This window comes from Nothobranchius furzeri, chromosome 2, assembly GCF_043380555.1.
Source record: "Nothobranchius furzeri strain GRZ-AD chromosome 2, NfurGRZ-RIMD1, whole genome shotgun sequence".
NCBI classification, from domain to species: Eukaryota; Metazoa; Chordata; class Actinopteri; order Cyprinodontiformes; family Nothobranchiidae; genus Nothobranchius; species Nothobranchius furzeri.
Genome location: NC_091742.1, coordinates 21,865,842 through 21,879,049, shown reverse-complemented (window position 1 = coordinate 21,879,049; position 13,208 = coordinate 21,865,842). Strand labels below are relative to the sequence as shown.

General features: G+C 44.0%; 2 protein-coding genes across 4 annotated transcripts in view; one reads left to right on the top strand and one right to left on the bottom strand.

The window, feature by feature from the left end:
• Positions 1–492, bottom strand: part of atad2b (ATPase family AAA domain containing 2B) — a 122,874-nt gene extending 122,382 nt beyond the window's left edge. Inside the window, exon 1 of the mRNA XM_015948168.3 lies at positions 281–492. Coding sequence (XP_015803654.3) covers positions 281–370 — 90 coding nt within the window. The 5' untranslated portion in view covers positions 371–492. The remainder of the gene's footprint in view (positions 1–280) is intronic.
• Positions 493–3,885: 3,393 nt separating this feature from the next.
• On the top strand, positions 3,886–10,459 carry ubxn2a (UBX domain protein 2A). 3 transcript variants are annotated; one of them, XM_015948170.3, is made up of 8 exons: positions 3,886–4,426; positions 4,694–4,770; positions 7,038–7,100; positions 7,195–7,297; positions 7,414–7,523; positions 8,569–8,712; positions 9,094–9,255; positions 9,701–10,459. In XM_015948170.3, exons 3-8 carry the CDS (start codon positions 7,057–7,059, stop codon positions 9,882–9,884), a joined length of 747 nt encoding a protein of 248 aa, XP_015803656.3. In that variant the 5' UTR covers positions 3,886–4,426; positions 4,694–4,770; positions 7,038–7,056; the 3' UTR covers positions 9,885–10,459. The 3 variants fall into 3 exon arrangements, with proteins under 3 accessions (XP_015803656.3, XP_015803655.3, XP_054604872.2); XM_015948169.3 differs by lacking the exon at positions 4,694–4,770; XM_054748897.2 differs by lacking the exons at positions 4,694–4,770; positions 7,038–7,100.
• Positions 10,460–13,208: the final 2,749 nt, after the last annotated feature.

The window sequence follows — 13,208 nt, the reverse complement described above, 5'->3', positions numbered from 1 at the left end:
CACAAAGGGAACTCAACTTGGAGCTAGCCAGGACCCAAAGTCGCTAGCTTGTGTTTGGACAGATGCATAATTAGTTTGGCGCAAATGACACGCTTGAAAATCACTTCGTTCAAGACTTTCACTGCTTATCTGCGTGACTGAAAGGGTGTCAGTGTGACTGCGGTCTGTTTTTGGGTGGAAATACAACATCATCTGGAGCAGCTTGAGGCCAGGGCTACAGCTACCTAGCCAACTAGCAAAGCCAAGCTAGCTCGCCGGTAAAGAAAAGAAACCGGCTTACATGTTCCACAGAGTTTCTCGAAGACGACCTAGTCCTGGAGGAGATGAAGGGACCACTCCGATTCCGAGAGCTTTTCCTCGTGTTCTCCATGGTTACTCCTTCAAACGGTCCTCATTGAATCTCTCTAACCGGCTCCAAAAAAAAAACCACCTCAGTGAGCGCAGCATCGAGGCGCCATTTCTCCCTGTCTATCTGCTGCCTGTCTATCTGCTCTCAGCCGGGTCCCTGAGTCTATTTGGCAGGTGCATGCATTTTTGCAGACGGGATAACAAATCACCAACAGTATTACACTAGTTATTATTATGCATGCTTTGCAACCATTAGGATATTCGCTTTTGTGTGTTACACTGCAGGGATACTAAATATTGGAAATGCACGAGACACACGTGAGATGTAAAATCAAAGAGACATCATGTAAAAGCAGTATTTTGGGTTATTTAGTCTATCATACGAGATACCAAGTTATTCATACATTTATATAAATGAGAGAAAATGAATAGAAAGAAGGAAATTGGTGGATCCTGGGAAAGGTGAAGTAGGTAGAAAGAGCAGAACAAGGAGAGGGTGATGACGAAGGTCACGCCAAAAGTCTGCTTGAAAAAGTGTTTTCAGCTGCTTTTTAAAGGAGATCACTGATCTCAGGCTCGGGAGGAGAGAGGTCCAGAGTCTGGGGGCCACAGCAGCAAATGATCAGTCACCTTTGGTCTTTAGCCTGGTGCGCTGCACAACCAGTAGGCTTTGGTCACTGGACCCCAGGGACCTGCTGGAGGTGTAGGGACTGAGAAGATCGCCAATGTCAGATGGTGTTTGTCCATGTAAGGACCTAAAGACCGGAACCAGGATCTTGAAATGAACCCTGAAGTTGACTGGCAGCCAGTGAAGCTGGAGGAGAAGCGGGTGTGTTTGGAGGACTTGGTCAGAAGCCGAGCACAGGCATTCTGAACCACCTGTAGACGGATCAGAGAGGTTCTGCTCAGACACGTGAAAAGAGAGTTACAGTAGTCTAAGCATGAGGAGATGAAGGTGTGGAGAACTGTCTCAATGAGTCAGAATGGGACTCAGCTTAGCAATGTTCCTGCGATGGAAGAATGAACAAGAGAACTAACATGGGAATCCAGGATGAGAGCTGGGTCAGAGGTCACACCAAGGATCCTGGCAGAGGGTTTGGTGTGAGAAGCAAGCTGACCAAGAGAGTCTGACTTGTCTGGAGCACAGATCACACAATAAAAACAACAGTGAAACAATAAGAGATACTAAAATGGTTAAGAACACTCAAAAGCTAAAGAAAATAGATGTCTTCAAATTAGATTTAAAAATCCCTGCAGAAGGGGAGTTTTTCACAGGTAGGTAGAATGCCCGATCACCCTTTCTAATAGGTTCAGACAGAGGGACAGTTAAAAGCAACTGGTTTGTTGATCTTAGACATCGAGCGTTGTTATGAGGGGAAAGGAGCTTAAATATGTATGCGGGGGCTGACAAACCACACAAGCTCTTTTGAGATTAGGGATAATTTTCGCTGTCTAGTGGACAAGAGCTGTACTACAGGTAGTATTCATAAAGCTTAACACAACATAACTCATCAGCTCTTCCTGTAGATTTCTTGAAAATAAATCGTACCACTTCCGAATTTCTAAGGGTTTTTATTCGTGACTTCGTTTTTATCTCTTCCAGACTAATGTGTAATTTTATCAAACCTGATACCAGAGGTGTGACATTGTGGCATCATCAAGTCATCTCCATGTCATGTTTTTGTTCTGCTCAGCAACTGAACCAGGTCAATTCACTGTGCTGATTGAAATCACCTGGTTTAATTGCTGAGCAGAACAAAACATAACATGGAGATGACTTGATGATGCCACACCTCTGCCTGATTTACCCCCCCCCCCCCCCCCAAAAAAAAACATAACACCTCTTCAAATAATTGTTTGGTTACTTTGAATGACTTTAATGCTTTACATGTTTTTTATGCACGCTCTGCTAGTAAAAAGCAGGATTTAATTAACCATCAACGCTGTAAAGAAGATTCGGCTCTTTGAGATTAGGACTCATGTCTCCTACAGCTGCTGGAAACTCTGAAGATTTTCACAGATTCTTTGTTGATAAAGTATCAGGCATTAGAGCAGCTATTTCTGGTAACTCTATTGACCCTGTTCCAGTTCCTCCATCACCACCCACCCTGAGCTCCCTCAATACTGTTTCTTATTCTGAGCTGAGTAAGCTTGTTGCAAGGCAGAGGCCATCTGGCTCTCCACTTGAAGTTCTGCCGCCTCGTCTCTGGAAGGCTGCCTTTCCGTGTCTTGGCCCTTCACTCGGTCAGATTATCAATGGGAGCCTCAGCACAGGTGTGGTCCCAGCTGCTTTGAAAGCAGTTGTTGTTCGGCCGACCCTGACGAAACCTGGTGCTGATGTCTCTGTGATCACAAATTACAGGCCTATCTCTACCCTGCCTTTTACATCAAAACTGCTTGAGAAAGTCGTTTATCAGCAGCTGGTCTCACATTTAGCTGACTCTGATCTGTTTGAGGTTTTCCAATCAGGGTTCAGGTCTGGCCATAGCACAGAGTCTGCTCTACTGAGTGTCCTAAATGACATCTATCTATCACTAGATCAAGGTACATCTGTGGTGCTTCTGTTGTTAGACCTGACGGCAGCCTTCGGCACAGTTGACCACACGATTCTACTGGATCGCTTAGAACGATGGGTTGGGATCAAAGGGTCAGCTCTGGATTGGTTTAGATCGTATCTCCACAACAGGACATTCTGTGTTAAACTGGGTGATGTTTTTTTCTTCTTGGGAGGGGCTCCGTTGGGGGGTCCCGCAGGGATCGATCCTTGGTCCTCTTTTGTTTACCATTTATCTGCTTCCTCTGGGGTCAGTCATTCGTAAACATGGCCTATCATTCCATCTCTATGCTGACGATTGCCAGATTTACTCTCCATTGTGTCAGGAGAAAGGTCACTCTATCCAGTCCTTTGTGTCCTGCATTAACGAGGTGAAGTCTTGGCTAATGGCCAACGATCTGCATCTGAATGAGGGAAAGACAGAGTTCATTGTTTTTCACCCCAACAGCAGGAATGTGGGTCGTTATGTTGATCTTGGCCCTCTTTCTCCCTACTCAAAACCAGTCGTCACCAGTTTGGGGGTGAAAGTTGATGCTGGACTTAAATTTGATGTCCACATCAACTCTGTGATCCGGTCCAGTTTCTTTCACCTGAGACGCCTTGCAAAAATCACGCATATGCTGTCAAGAGCCCACCTGGAGCGGGTACTGCATGCATTTGTAATTTCTAGGCATGATTACTGCAGCTCTCTCTATGCAGGGTTGTGTCAGTCATCACTGTGTCGCCTACAGGTTGTGCAGAACAGCACAGCCAGGTTCTTGACTGGGACCAGGAAACGGGACCACATCAGTCCGGTTCTGGCCTCCCTGCACTGGCTTCCGGTTTGTTATCGTTCACACTTCAAACTCCTCGTCTTTGTCTACAATTTCTTCCAGAGTAATGCTCCCCCCTATCTAGCCACACTCCTGAACAGATATTCCCCATCACGCGCTCTGCGCTCCTCTGACCAAGGCCTGCTCGCTGTCCCTCGTTCGAGGTGTCGTACTCGCGGGGACCGGGGTTTCTCAGTCCTAGCACCGTCACTCTGGAACCAGTTGCCACCCTCAGTTAGGCTGTCCTCATCTCTGCCAGTCTTTAAGAGTCGCCTAAAAACCCACCTCCTCCGCTTGGCGTTTCCTGAACGTGTTTAATTTGGCCATCTTTAATGTTGATTTTATTTCCCTGTTTTCATTGGTTCACTCAATCCATTGTTTTACCAATTTGTCCTCTACTAGAATGTTTTACCTTTTTTGTAATTTGTAATCTGAACTGCTTTTATTTTTGATTTATTCACCATATTTTACTTTGTCATGTACCATGTTCAGCGCCTTGGGCTACCCGACAGGGTTGCGGAAGGCGCTATATAAATAAAGCTTTGATTGATTGATTAAACAGAGTTCGCGACACGTTTTACGACACCAGCTGCAGACATACGGCACTGTTATGTCACTTACCCAGCTAGCTTGATCCAGCAGAAAAGCCGCTGCCTGAAACTTCAGGCTTCAGACGTGCAGCTCAAGATGAGTCGATGAGACTGGCATTTTGGTATTTCACCTTCCGCTTGACACTCGCATGCGAATACGCCTATTGTGTGTCTATATCTGTCTAAAAAATCCACATGTTTTGTTTAGCTTGTGTGTCGTTTGAGCGTTTATGGATTCAAATGAGCTATAACGCCACAGGCTGCCTGCTTTCTGCCTTTATTATGGAAACGTCACTGTTAAACCAAGAGACATTTAATACATTTTGTTAGCTAATTCAGACAAAGAGGAGAGGACCAGTGTTTATCAGTTTAACTCCTGACAATTACAGTAATGAGGCTGGTCCAGAATACCTGGAGAGGATGCCCTTAAAGCTACAAGGCCCTGGCATTCACAGCATGAGTGCAGGTACCACTAAGCGCTTGAATTCTTCACCTCATTAAATGACTTCTTTAGATCAAATTATATAATAATCAGATAAGCTGCCTTGGCTGTTTGGTGAATCTAAACTACACATGCACCGATTGTGGTTTTGTGGACCAATACCACAGATTGTTGTTTGTACAGCTCTGACTGTTCAGGTGGTTCTGTCATCTAGTTAGGATGCCTCTTGTACACCTCCCAGGTGAGGTTTTCTGGGCACGTCCAAGCAGGAGGAGACCTAAAGGAAGATCCAGGAGACGCTGGAGGGACTATGTCTCTTGGCTGGCCAGAGAACACCTTGGGATTCCCCCAGAGGAGCTGGCCCAAGTGGCTGGGGAGAGGGAAGTCTGGGCCTCTTGCCTTAGTGACCCGTGACCAGACTCTGGATACGCGGAACAGGATGGATGGATGGATGGATGGAGTTCTGATTTATTGATTGGCCAACTCCAATGTATCTCAAAACTATTAACAATTTTTTTTCTGAATAATTTGAAAGTTCTGGTTTTTAACACAAGTAACAAGTACAGTAAAACAGCAGTAGCACACAAGATATCGCAGTAAATAGTTGAATTTTTAGTGAAGACAATTATTACACAGACTAGCAATAGTAATGTAAATAACGCACACGTCTTAAAAGATGATGACCGTTGTACTGGCATGTTACAGAGGGATAAGTTGCATATTAGAAGTGTCCGTTAGAGTCTAACAGCAGCAGGAAAGAAAGACCTGCAGTATCTCTCCTTCACAGCGAGGACGGATCAGTGTGTCGCTGAAGCTGCTCTCCAGAGCAGACAGAGCGTCATGTAGGCGGTGTGACTCGTGGTCCAGCATGGATCACGATTTTACATCAGGGCATCCGCGGGTCCTTAAAAAGTCTTAAAAAGTCTTAAATTAGCTTTTCCAAATTTAAGGCCTTAAAAATCTTTAAAAATGACAAATAATCCTTAAATACAGTTTCCAAAGGTCTTAAATTACTAAAGACCCAATAAACAAGATTCTTTTATTTCTATAAAAAATTTTGTGAATTTGTAGTTGGTGTTCGGCATTTTTTGTGTACGATGTTGCCGTAAGCGGAACCGTACACATTCAGTTGGTTGTGAAAGAGGGCTACTTTTAGATGAGCACATTAGCTGGTTAAGCTAGTGGGAGCTTGCGCCATGGGGAAGTGCAACAGTAATGGTAACTGGATGGCTAATCCCATGTTTCGCGACGTGGTTAGCACCGGTTCCAGGCAATAGCTGGAAATTATAGCTTAAATAAAATTTTTAAAAGTTGCTTAAATTTGGTCAAAGTGGTCTTAAGAAAGGTCTTAAAAAGTATTAAATTTGGCTCCCTTAAACCTGCAGATACCCTGTACATGGATTATCCTGCCCCCCCCCCCCCCCCCCCCATCCCGTATTGAGGAGTCTAGAGGACAACCCAGGACAGAGCTGGGCTGGACTTCCTGATCACCCTGTCCAGCTTCTTCCTCTCTCTCTCTCTCTGTAATGCTGCTCCTCCAACAGACCACACTGTACAGGATCGCTGATGCCACCACAGAGTCACTCGATAAGCTGATTTCAGTCAGCAGAGAGTTTTTATTGACATTTCGGTCTGTCCTTTTGATGGAATCTTTTGTCATCGAACTTTACAAACTTAAACCAACTCCTAATCTCATCACCCATTAGTACAAACGCTCGCTGTAGACACACGAGGAAAGATTTGGGGAAACGTTGCTCCCACAGGCTCGGCACACCTATAAATGTGCTTCGCAGGATTTCTGCTGAAAATGAGGAGGTGCGAACCACCAGTTTTCTTCCTATATTTGGTTTTACAAAGACTCGGCCATGTGGGCACAAAGAACCTGGGTCACCTGAGGAGAAAACACCCAAACAAGCCGAACTGTGTGGTCTAGTGCAGCCTCGTGAAGGAGAAACTTAACTAATCAAACCCCACCTACATCTGATAGAGTTGTTTTGGACAGTAAACGAAAGATTAAGTGCATCAAGAACAAAGCTGTTTACACAGGAAAAACCCCAACCACCTACAGCTCTCCTCTAGAGTTTCACAACCATTCACACCTTCAGACATGTGACCGAAATACTTGGAACAATGACGCTAACGACTCACAGGTCAGACCGGTGGGTCTGTGACTCGCATTCCTACAGAAACACCTTTTGAGTTTGCTGGAAGGCATTATCACTCAAAAGAAGTTGCTTTTCATCCAAGCACTCAGCATGCATGCATGTGTGTGTGTCTTTGCTTTGACTTAGATGGAAAACAGAGAGCGTCATGAAAGAGGCTGACACTGGGGGCGACGAGGAGGGTGAACAATGGTAAAAACACACGGTGCACTAACTAGTGTTTGCACTTAAAGACCCTTGAGCCGATTGTGTTCAGGTAATTATCACGTCTCTGTTTGGTTTCCAGTGAGAAGAAGGAAGAAGAGGTTCCAATGAGTCGGAGTTTTTCAGTAGAGGACCTCCTCGATGAGGTGGAGAAGATCTGTTACGATGCTTCGGGGACGTCCAAGGTTTAAAACCATCACCAATCCTATCAATGCACTTCATTTACTGATGCTAACCCCACCCCAGGTGCGGCCGCATACTCAGACTAACCACGCCCCCCTCCCCCCCTTCCCTCCCCCAGATGGAGATGGTGGTGAGGTTGTGGAAGGACGGCTTCACTGTGAACGACGGAGACTTCCGCAGCTACTCAGTGCCAGAGAATCAGGAGTTCCTGGATGCCATTAAGCGAGGGTGAGTTTATTTTTAATCTGGTTAATCCAGGATATGTCCAAGATGGAGAAGTAAAAATACAAAATCTGATTTTTATTTTTGTGTACAAAGATTAAAGATGAAGCCGATAAACTTCTGAGCCGGTAGAAATGTAAGAGGTGTCGCGTTCTCTCCTCCTCGGTCTGGGAAGTTTCACAGCTTGTTGTTAATGCGTCTGAGCAGAAGTGTTCCTCATGTGGCGTCAAACAACTCCCCAGGAGTGAAGAATGGCGGCATATGAAAAGGAATATGACTGAATTCATTAATCTATTACAATAAATCAGCATTTTTAGTATCAGCATCTTTGGAACCTTAATGAAATACTTGGTGAAATATCTAGATCTAGCTTTCTGGAGCCTCCAGCCGAACGTACCACAGGAGAGCGAGGCTAGTGTTTTATTTTTATTCTCTTTGGAGTCTGTTCACCAAGTGAGAGGGTCTTGAGAAGATCTCCAGCAAGCATGACGTCTTTGGAGCCTAACTGGGATGACTGTGACTATCAAGCTGCTAATAGGCCACAAAAGTCTAAACATTTAAACAAAAACAAGTTATTTTATTGTGATTTTCGTTTTTTGCACATTAGAAAAACACATAAAGACAACATTTGGATGAAAAGGACAACATATTTACTTTTAGTACATAAAGATATAAAAGGGAAACGATCATATTAGCACGGCTTGTTTACTCCATCCAGCAGAAGCTGGGGTCTGATTTTTACTTAGTGGGTCAAACGTTGAACATTTAGGAAACCGCTGCTCTAGCCTTCAGCCTCTGGGACAGAATCAGAGATTCTAACTCGACCCACTTTGGAAGCCGCCTTGTCACATCAGCAGACTTCAGTTGCCTCGTCTACCCAGGAACTAGTGGAAACTTACCAGAGTAATTAGGTTCTGGAGGAGGAAGGTGCCAGAACGATGTCCGAATGCTCCTTTAGGGTCACACCGGCCAGTGTTTGTAATCTCATCAGGGCCGTGTCTTTGTCTCACGGATTGTTTTGTTAACAAGCTGAACTTTGAATCTGTCCCAGGGAGCTTCCAGCCGAGTGGGAGAGCAGAGCAGAAGAGGAGGAGCTGGAGATCAGCGTGGAGGACATGACGGAGGAAAACTACGTCTACAAGAAGAAGGCCGCCGCCTTTCACCCCTTCAGCGGGCGGGGGTACCGACTCGGCAGGTCTGTTGCTAGTACATAATCCTAATCTGTTGTTATGCAGCCTAACCCCAACCCTAGTTCATAGGAGATCTGAAAGACGTGCATTAAAAAGGCTGCATTCCATTTTTAAAAAGCACAGATTGTTCCAGAATACTGTCCACCACTAGGGGGCACTCTTAAGTCATTTATCTAAAGACCCATTGAGCAAAACTGACCACAATCGCAATGAAAGTGACAAACCTCATTTTTGTCACATTTAGTTCATCAGCTTTTCCAAACATTCTGCACAAATAAATCTCTTCAGACGTCACAATCTGCTTAAACTAAAATAAAAACACGTTCCGTGTGCTGCTGACACTCGACCGGTGGTTAATCTGCTGTTTACTCCCTGTCCGTTCCCAGCGTGGCACCCAGAGTCGTGGCCAGGTCACCATCTGTGCACGAGGATGGAGAATCTCCTCCTATTCCCATGGTAACACTAGACCACTCTCTTCCTGTCACGTCCCTGCAGATCTGGTTGGCCGACGGACGGAGACTGGTCCAGAGGTTCAACCTATCGCATCGGTGAGGCCGTTATCCCAGAATATTACACATAGCAGGGAAGTTTGAGGGTTTTTTTCTCTTGTTTTTGTGGTGACGGGTTTTGGAAGGGCTTTAGTCTAGTCTGATGAAGGTTAAACTATGCACCGGGCTGCAGTAAAAAACATAATCTGAGTTGAAGCAGCAGCAGAAGCGCAGATCTAGAAAATCCCCAGTGAGGGATTGCATAACTCGGATGCAGCTTTTACATAACAGGCTAAAGGATACAGAGGGCTGAGCCCCTCCAGTCCTCTGCTTGTCTCGATGAGCTGCCGTAGGACCGTTCTTACACACGGGTCGGTGTTAATAATAAATGAAACCACGTGGGGAGTGGAGTGCTTGGCAGAGAACGGTGTTTTACGTGCAGCAGCAGCAGTCTCAGATGGGACTATTTGGGTTTCATTGTGTGTCTTTTCCTAATCCGCCTCAGGATTGCTGATGTTCACGACTTCGCCTCGCGCTGCCAGAGAAGCTGCCCACCCTTCATCCTGACCACATCCCTCCCTTACCGAGAGCTCACCGACAAAGACCTGAGTCTAGAGGAGGCAGACCTGGCCCACGCCGTCATCGTCCAGAGACCCCTGATCACGCACCCTCTGTTTGGACACTCGTGACCTGTCCCGACTCGGGAGTCTCACTCACGGCACGCCTCCCTGTCCTGCGACTCGAATGGTGTTTGTTGTGCTGCCTGAGCCGCCTCTGGCGGCCGGCGTTCCCGTACGGTGTTTGTGGGTGATTAGCTGCAGGCTAACTCACCAGATCTGTCACTAAGTGCTGCTGAGAGGATGCTGTCGTGTTCTCCTGGAGGACAAAGATAATCTCCAAACCCCAGAATGTTCGAACAGGACAAACAAGTGTCTCCCCCCCACCCCCACCCACAATGCAACTATGATAAGCTAAGTCTTCCCAAACTCTGACTACTACTTTATGCACTGTTTGCAGTTTAAATAAGGGTTTGATAGGTTTACGTTTACAGTTTATCGACCACGTATTGTTTTTATCTTACCGTATTATGTCTGCCTGCTTTTAAGGATGTTTTTTGGGTTTCTAGAGTGATTTATTTTTTGCATTTGTTTTATTTTTTGTTTGTTTTTAAAGGAGTCGTTTATAAAAGTTCTGTTGTTTGACCGAATCGTTAAAATGGACGTCACGAGTCATTGTGTAACACAATAAAATCTTTTAAAATGTGTACATTTTTGTTTTGTTTTCCCCAAAAAACAACAACTTTGGAGCTCTTCAGAAGAGCCAAAAAACCAGTGAAGGGAGATTTATCAGCATCCGACCACAGAACAGCCTTTAGGTCGACTCTGATTATATTTGAGCTTTTTATGGGATAAAAATGTTACGTCTGAATAATTCCTTTTAATTTGGAGTTAAATTTGCTAATGAAAGCTGGTTTTTACTATTCTATTAAATTACAACCTCAAATATAACTAGAACATTAACAAACCTCCAAAGTTAAGCACTTATTCAGCACATATTTGCTGTAATTTGCACCCAAATCTGTTTTGCTCGTTTGATTTGGGTTTGCTTTTAGATTTATTTTTAATTTAAAGCATTAACACTATATTTAGTGTGGTCTGATGGTGCATCGCTGCATTAAAGTCAGACTAAGGATTTTCATCAGTAACACATCTTTGGGATCCATAAGGACTGGTTGTGAACTGATATGGATTTGTTTCCATTTAAGAAAAAGTGTATCCATCTTTATTTTTCTGACAACAATGCAGAAATACCCTTTCACAGGACTGCATTTCACATCCCCAAGGAGTCCAAAATAGAGTTTTTAAAATCCCAACTTTGGAAAATAATTATAAAAGTCAGTTTTCCTCACAGATAACTAATAATAATGATATTTGATCAAAGGTGACCAACTTTACAGATTCATCCATCCATCTTCTGAACCCGCTTGGGCCACGTGGGGTTGGGGGGGGGGGGGGGGGGGGGGGGGGGGGCTGGTGCCTATCTCCAGCAGGTAGGCGGGGTACACCCTGGACAGAAAGCCAGTCCATCGCAGGGCAACACAGAGACAGGACAAACAATCATGCACACACACACACACACCTAGGGACAATTTAGACAGACCAGTTAACCCTTTGGTGCATAATGGTCACTACAGTGGACAGGTACTCAAAATTGTTATTTATTTATTTTTGCTATTAAGCACAGCTGTTGAAGACTTTACTGCATTTGAGCCCCTCCATTTGGACTTCAGTAAGCCAAGCTAACATATTTCATGCTCAGAATGCACGCTGTCCACTGAGGTGGACATGTAATAAATTATTTGTAAATTATAAAATTTTACAAAAAATATTTGTTGAAATTTGTTTCATTCACACCTAAAGACAAATGAAAAAATTTGTTAAAAAAATCATGGTTGAAGATTTCATAATTCATGCATCAAAGGGTTAACCTAACAGTCATGTTTTTGGACTGTGGGAGGAAGCCGGAGTACCCGGAGAGAACCCACGCATGCACAGGGAGAACATGCAAACTCCATGCAGAAAGAGTCCAGGCCGGGAAGCGAACCCAGGACCTTCTTGCTGCAAGGCAACAGCTCTAACCACTGCACCACTGCACAGCCCCCTTTACAGATTCAGTTCTGTAGAATAAAAAAAAAGGTTTCTGCAAAAACTTTATAACCAGATATTTATTTTAAAATTAAACCTATTTCCTGAAGTGGGAAAATCCCAGAGCATTGTGCTGCCACCACCGTGCTGTACTGTGTTCAGGATGGTGTCGTTGGTCTGTTGCATGTTCTCCAATCTTATTTTAAACTCATTTAACTGGAATTTCTTACTTCATACTTAGTAGAATGTCAGAAATACCATTTTGTTTTCTTCTTTGTAGTTTAACCCTTGAGGACCCATGGTGACACTGCTGTCACAGCTCATTTCAAGCATCTGCAAAATTGCTTCTTGAGTTATATTCTTAAGTTTGACAGCCTCAAGTGACATCCCATGCATACACATATCAAAAATCATTTGACTTCTTTACTTTAATTTGAATTTTTTCTAAATTTTGATGTTTTTATTCGTGTTTTTTAAAAGGGCTTGGGCTCTAAAGAACATGAAGCTAAGCTAACCCTCTAATATCGAGACAAGAAAGCTCAGGATGCGAGGAGGGCTTCGCTCAAAGTCCAGCACCGTGAGGCTGTACGCAGGGAAAAATAGCAATATGTGTGGATTCTAGCAATGCTGGGACATTTTGAGAAGATCCAACCAAATGGATCTGTTTAGAAGTAGACAGTTTTATTTGCAGGTACATCATCATCATCATCATCATCCACGCACAAACAGGAAAACAGCCTTGAATACAGAGAAGAATCACTTTGTTTCCTCTACATCCTTAAATAAAAACACAAACACAATGTGTGTTACCCAATGCAACCAATGACATCCAACTGAAAGAAAAAAATCACAATTACAGCTCAGAAATATTTCCAAAATAAAAATGAGATACTTGGATAATTAATAAAGGACGCCCACCCCCATTCTGTGTAACCGTTTGCTTTTACAACAACCTCGAGTCAATCTCATCAGTTTTACACGTCTGGATTAAACAATATTTGTCCTCGCTCTTGTTTTACAGAACCGGTCCAGCTGGGTCAAACTGGACGGTGGTAACTGGCGGACCGCCATCATTTTTCATTGAATGTTACAGGTCTGTTAGCTAAAGCTGGTTTGTGTTTCCAAGTGAGTCTTTTCTATATTGTAGCTGTCCGCTGTAGTGACCGCTGTGCATGAAAGGGTTAATACTATGAATTTTTCATGTTTTAGTCATAATAGCCTGGTTTAAGTGGAGAGGTTCTTTACTTAGAAATGCCTGCAGGGTTAATAAGTAACAGCTGATGTTTTTCTTTCAAACAGATTCTTGATGAAGGAACAATAACAAAAACGTAATTTTCTGTTTTTCGTGTTGGATTTTTAGATAATAGC

Coding starts and splice junctions, on each gene's coding strand:
- ubxn2a (XM_015948169.3), top strand. CDS start 7,057: ATGAAAGAGGCTGACACTGGGGGCGACGAGGAGGGTGAACAATG. Junction 7,298..7,413: donor ATGCTTCGGGGACGTCCAAG/GTTTAAAACCAT, acceptor TCCCTCCCCCAG/ATGGAGATGGTGGTGAGGTT. Junction 9,256..9,700: donor AGGTTCAACCTATCGCATCG/GTGAGGCCGTTA, acceptor AATCCGCCTCAG/GATTGCTGATGTTCACGACT.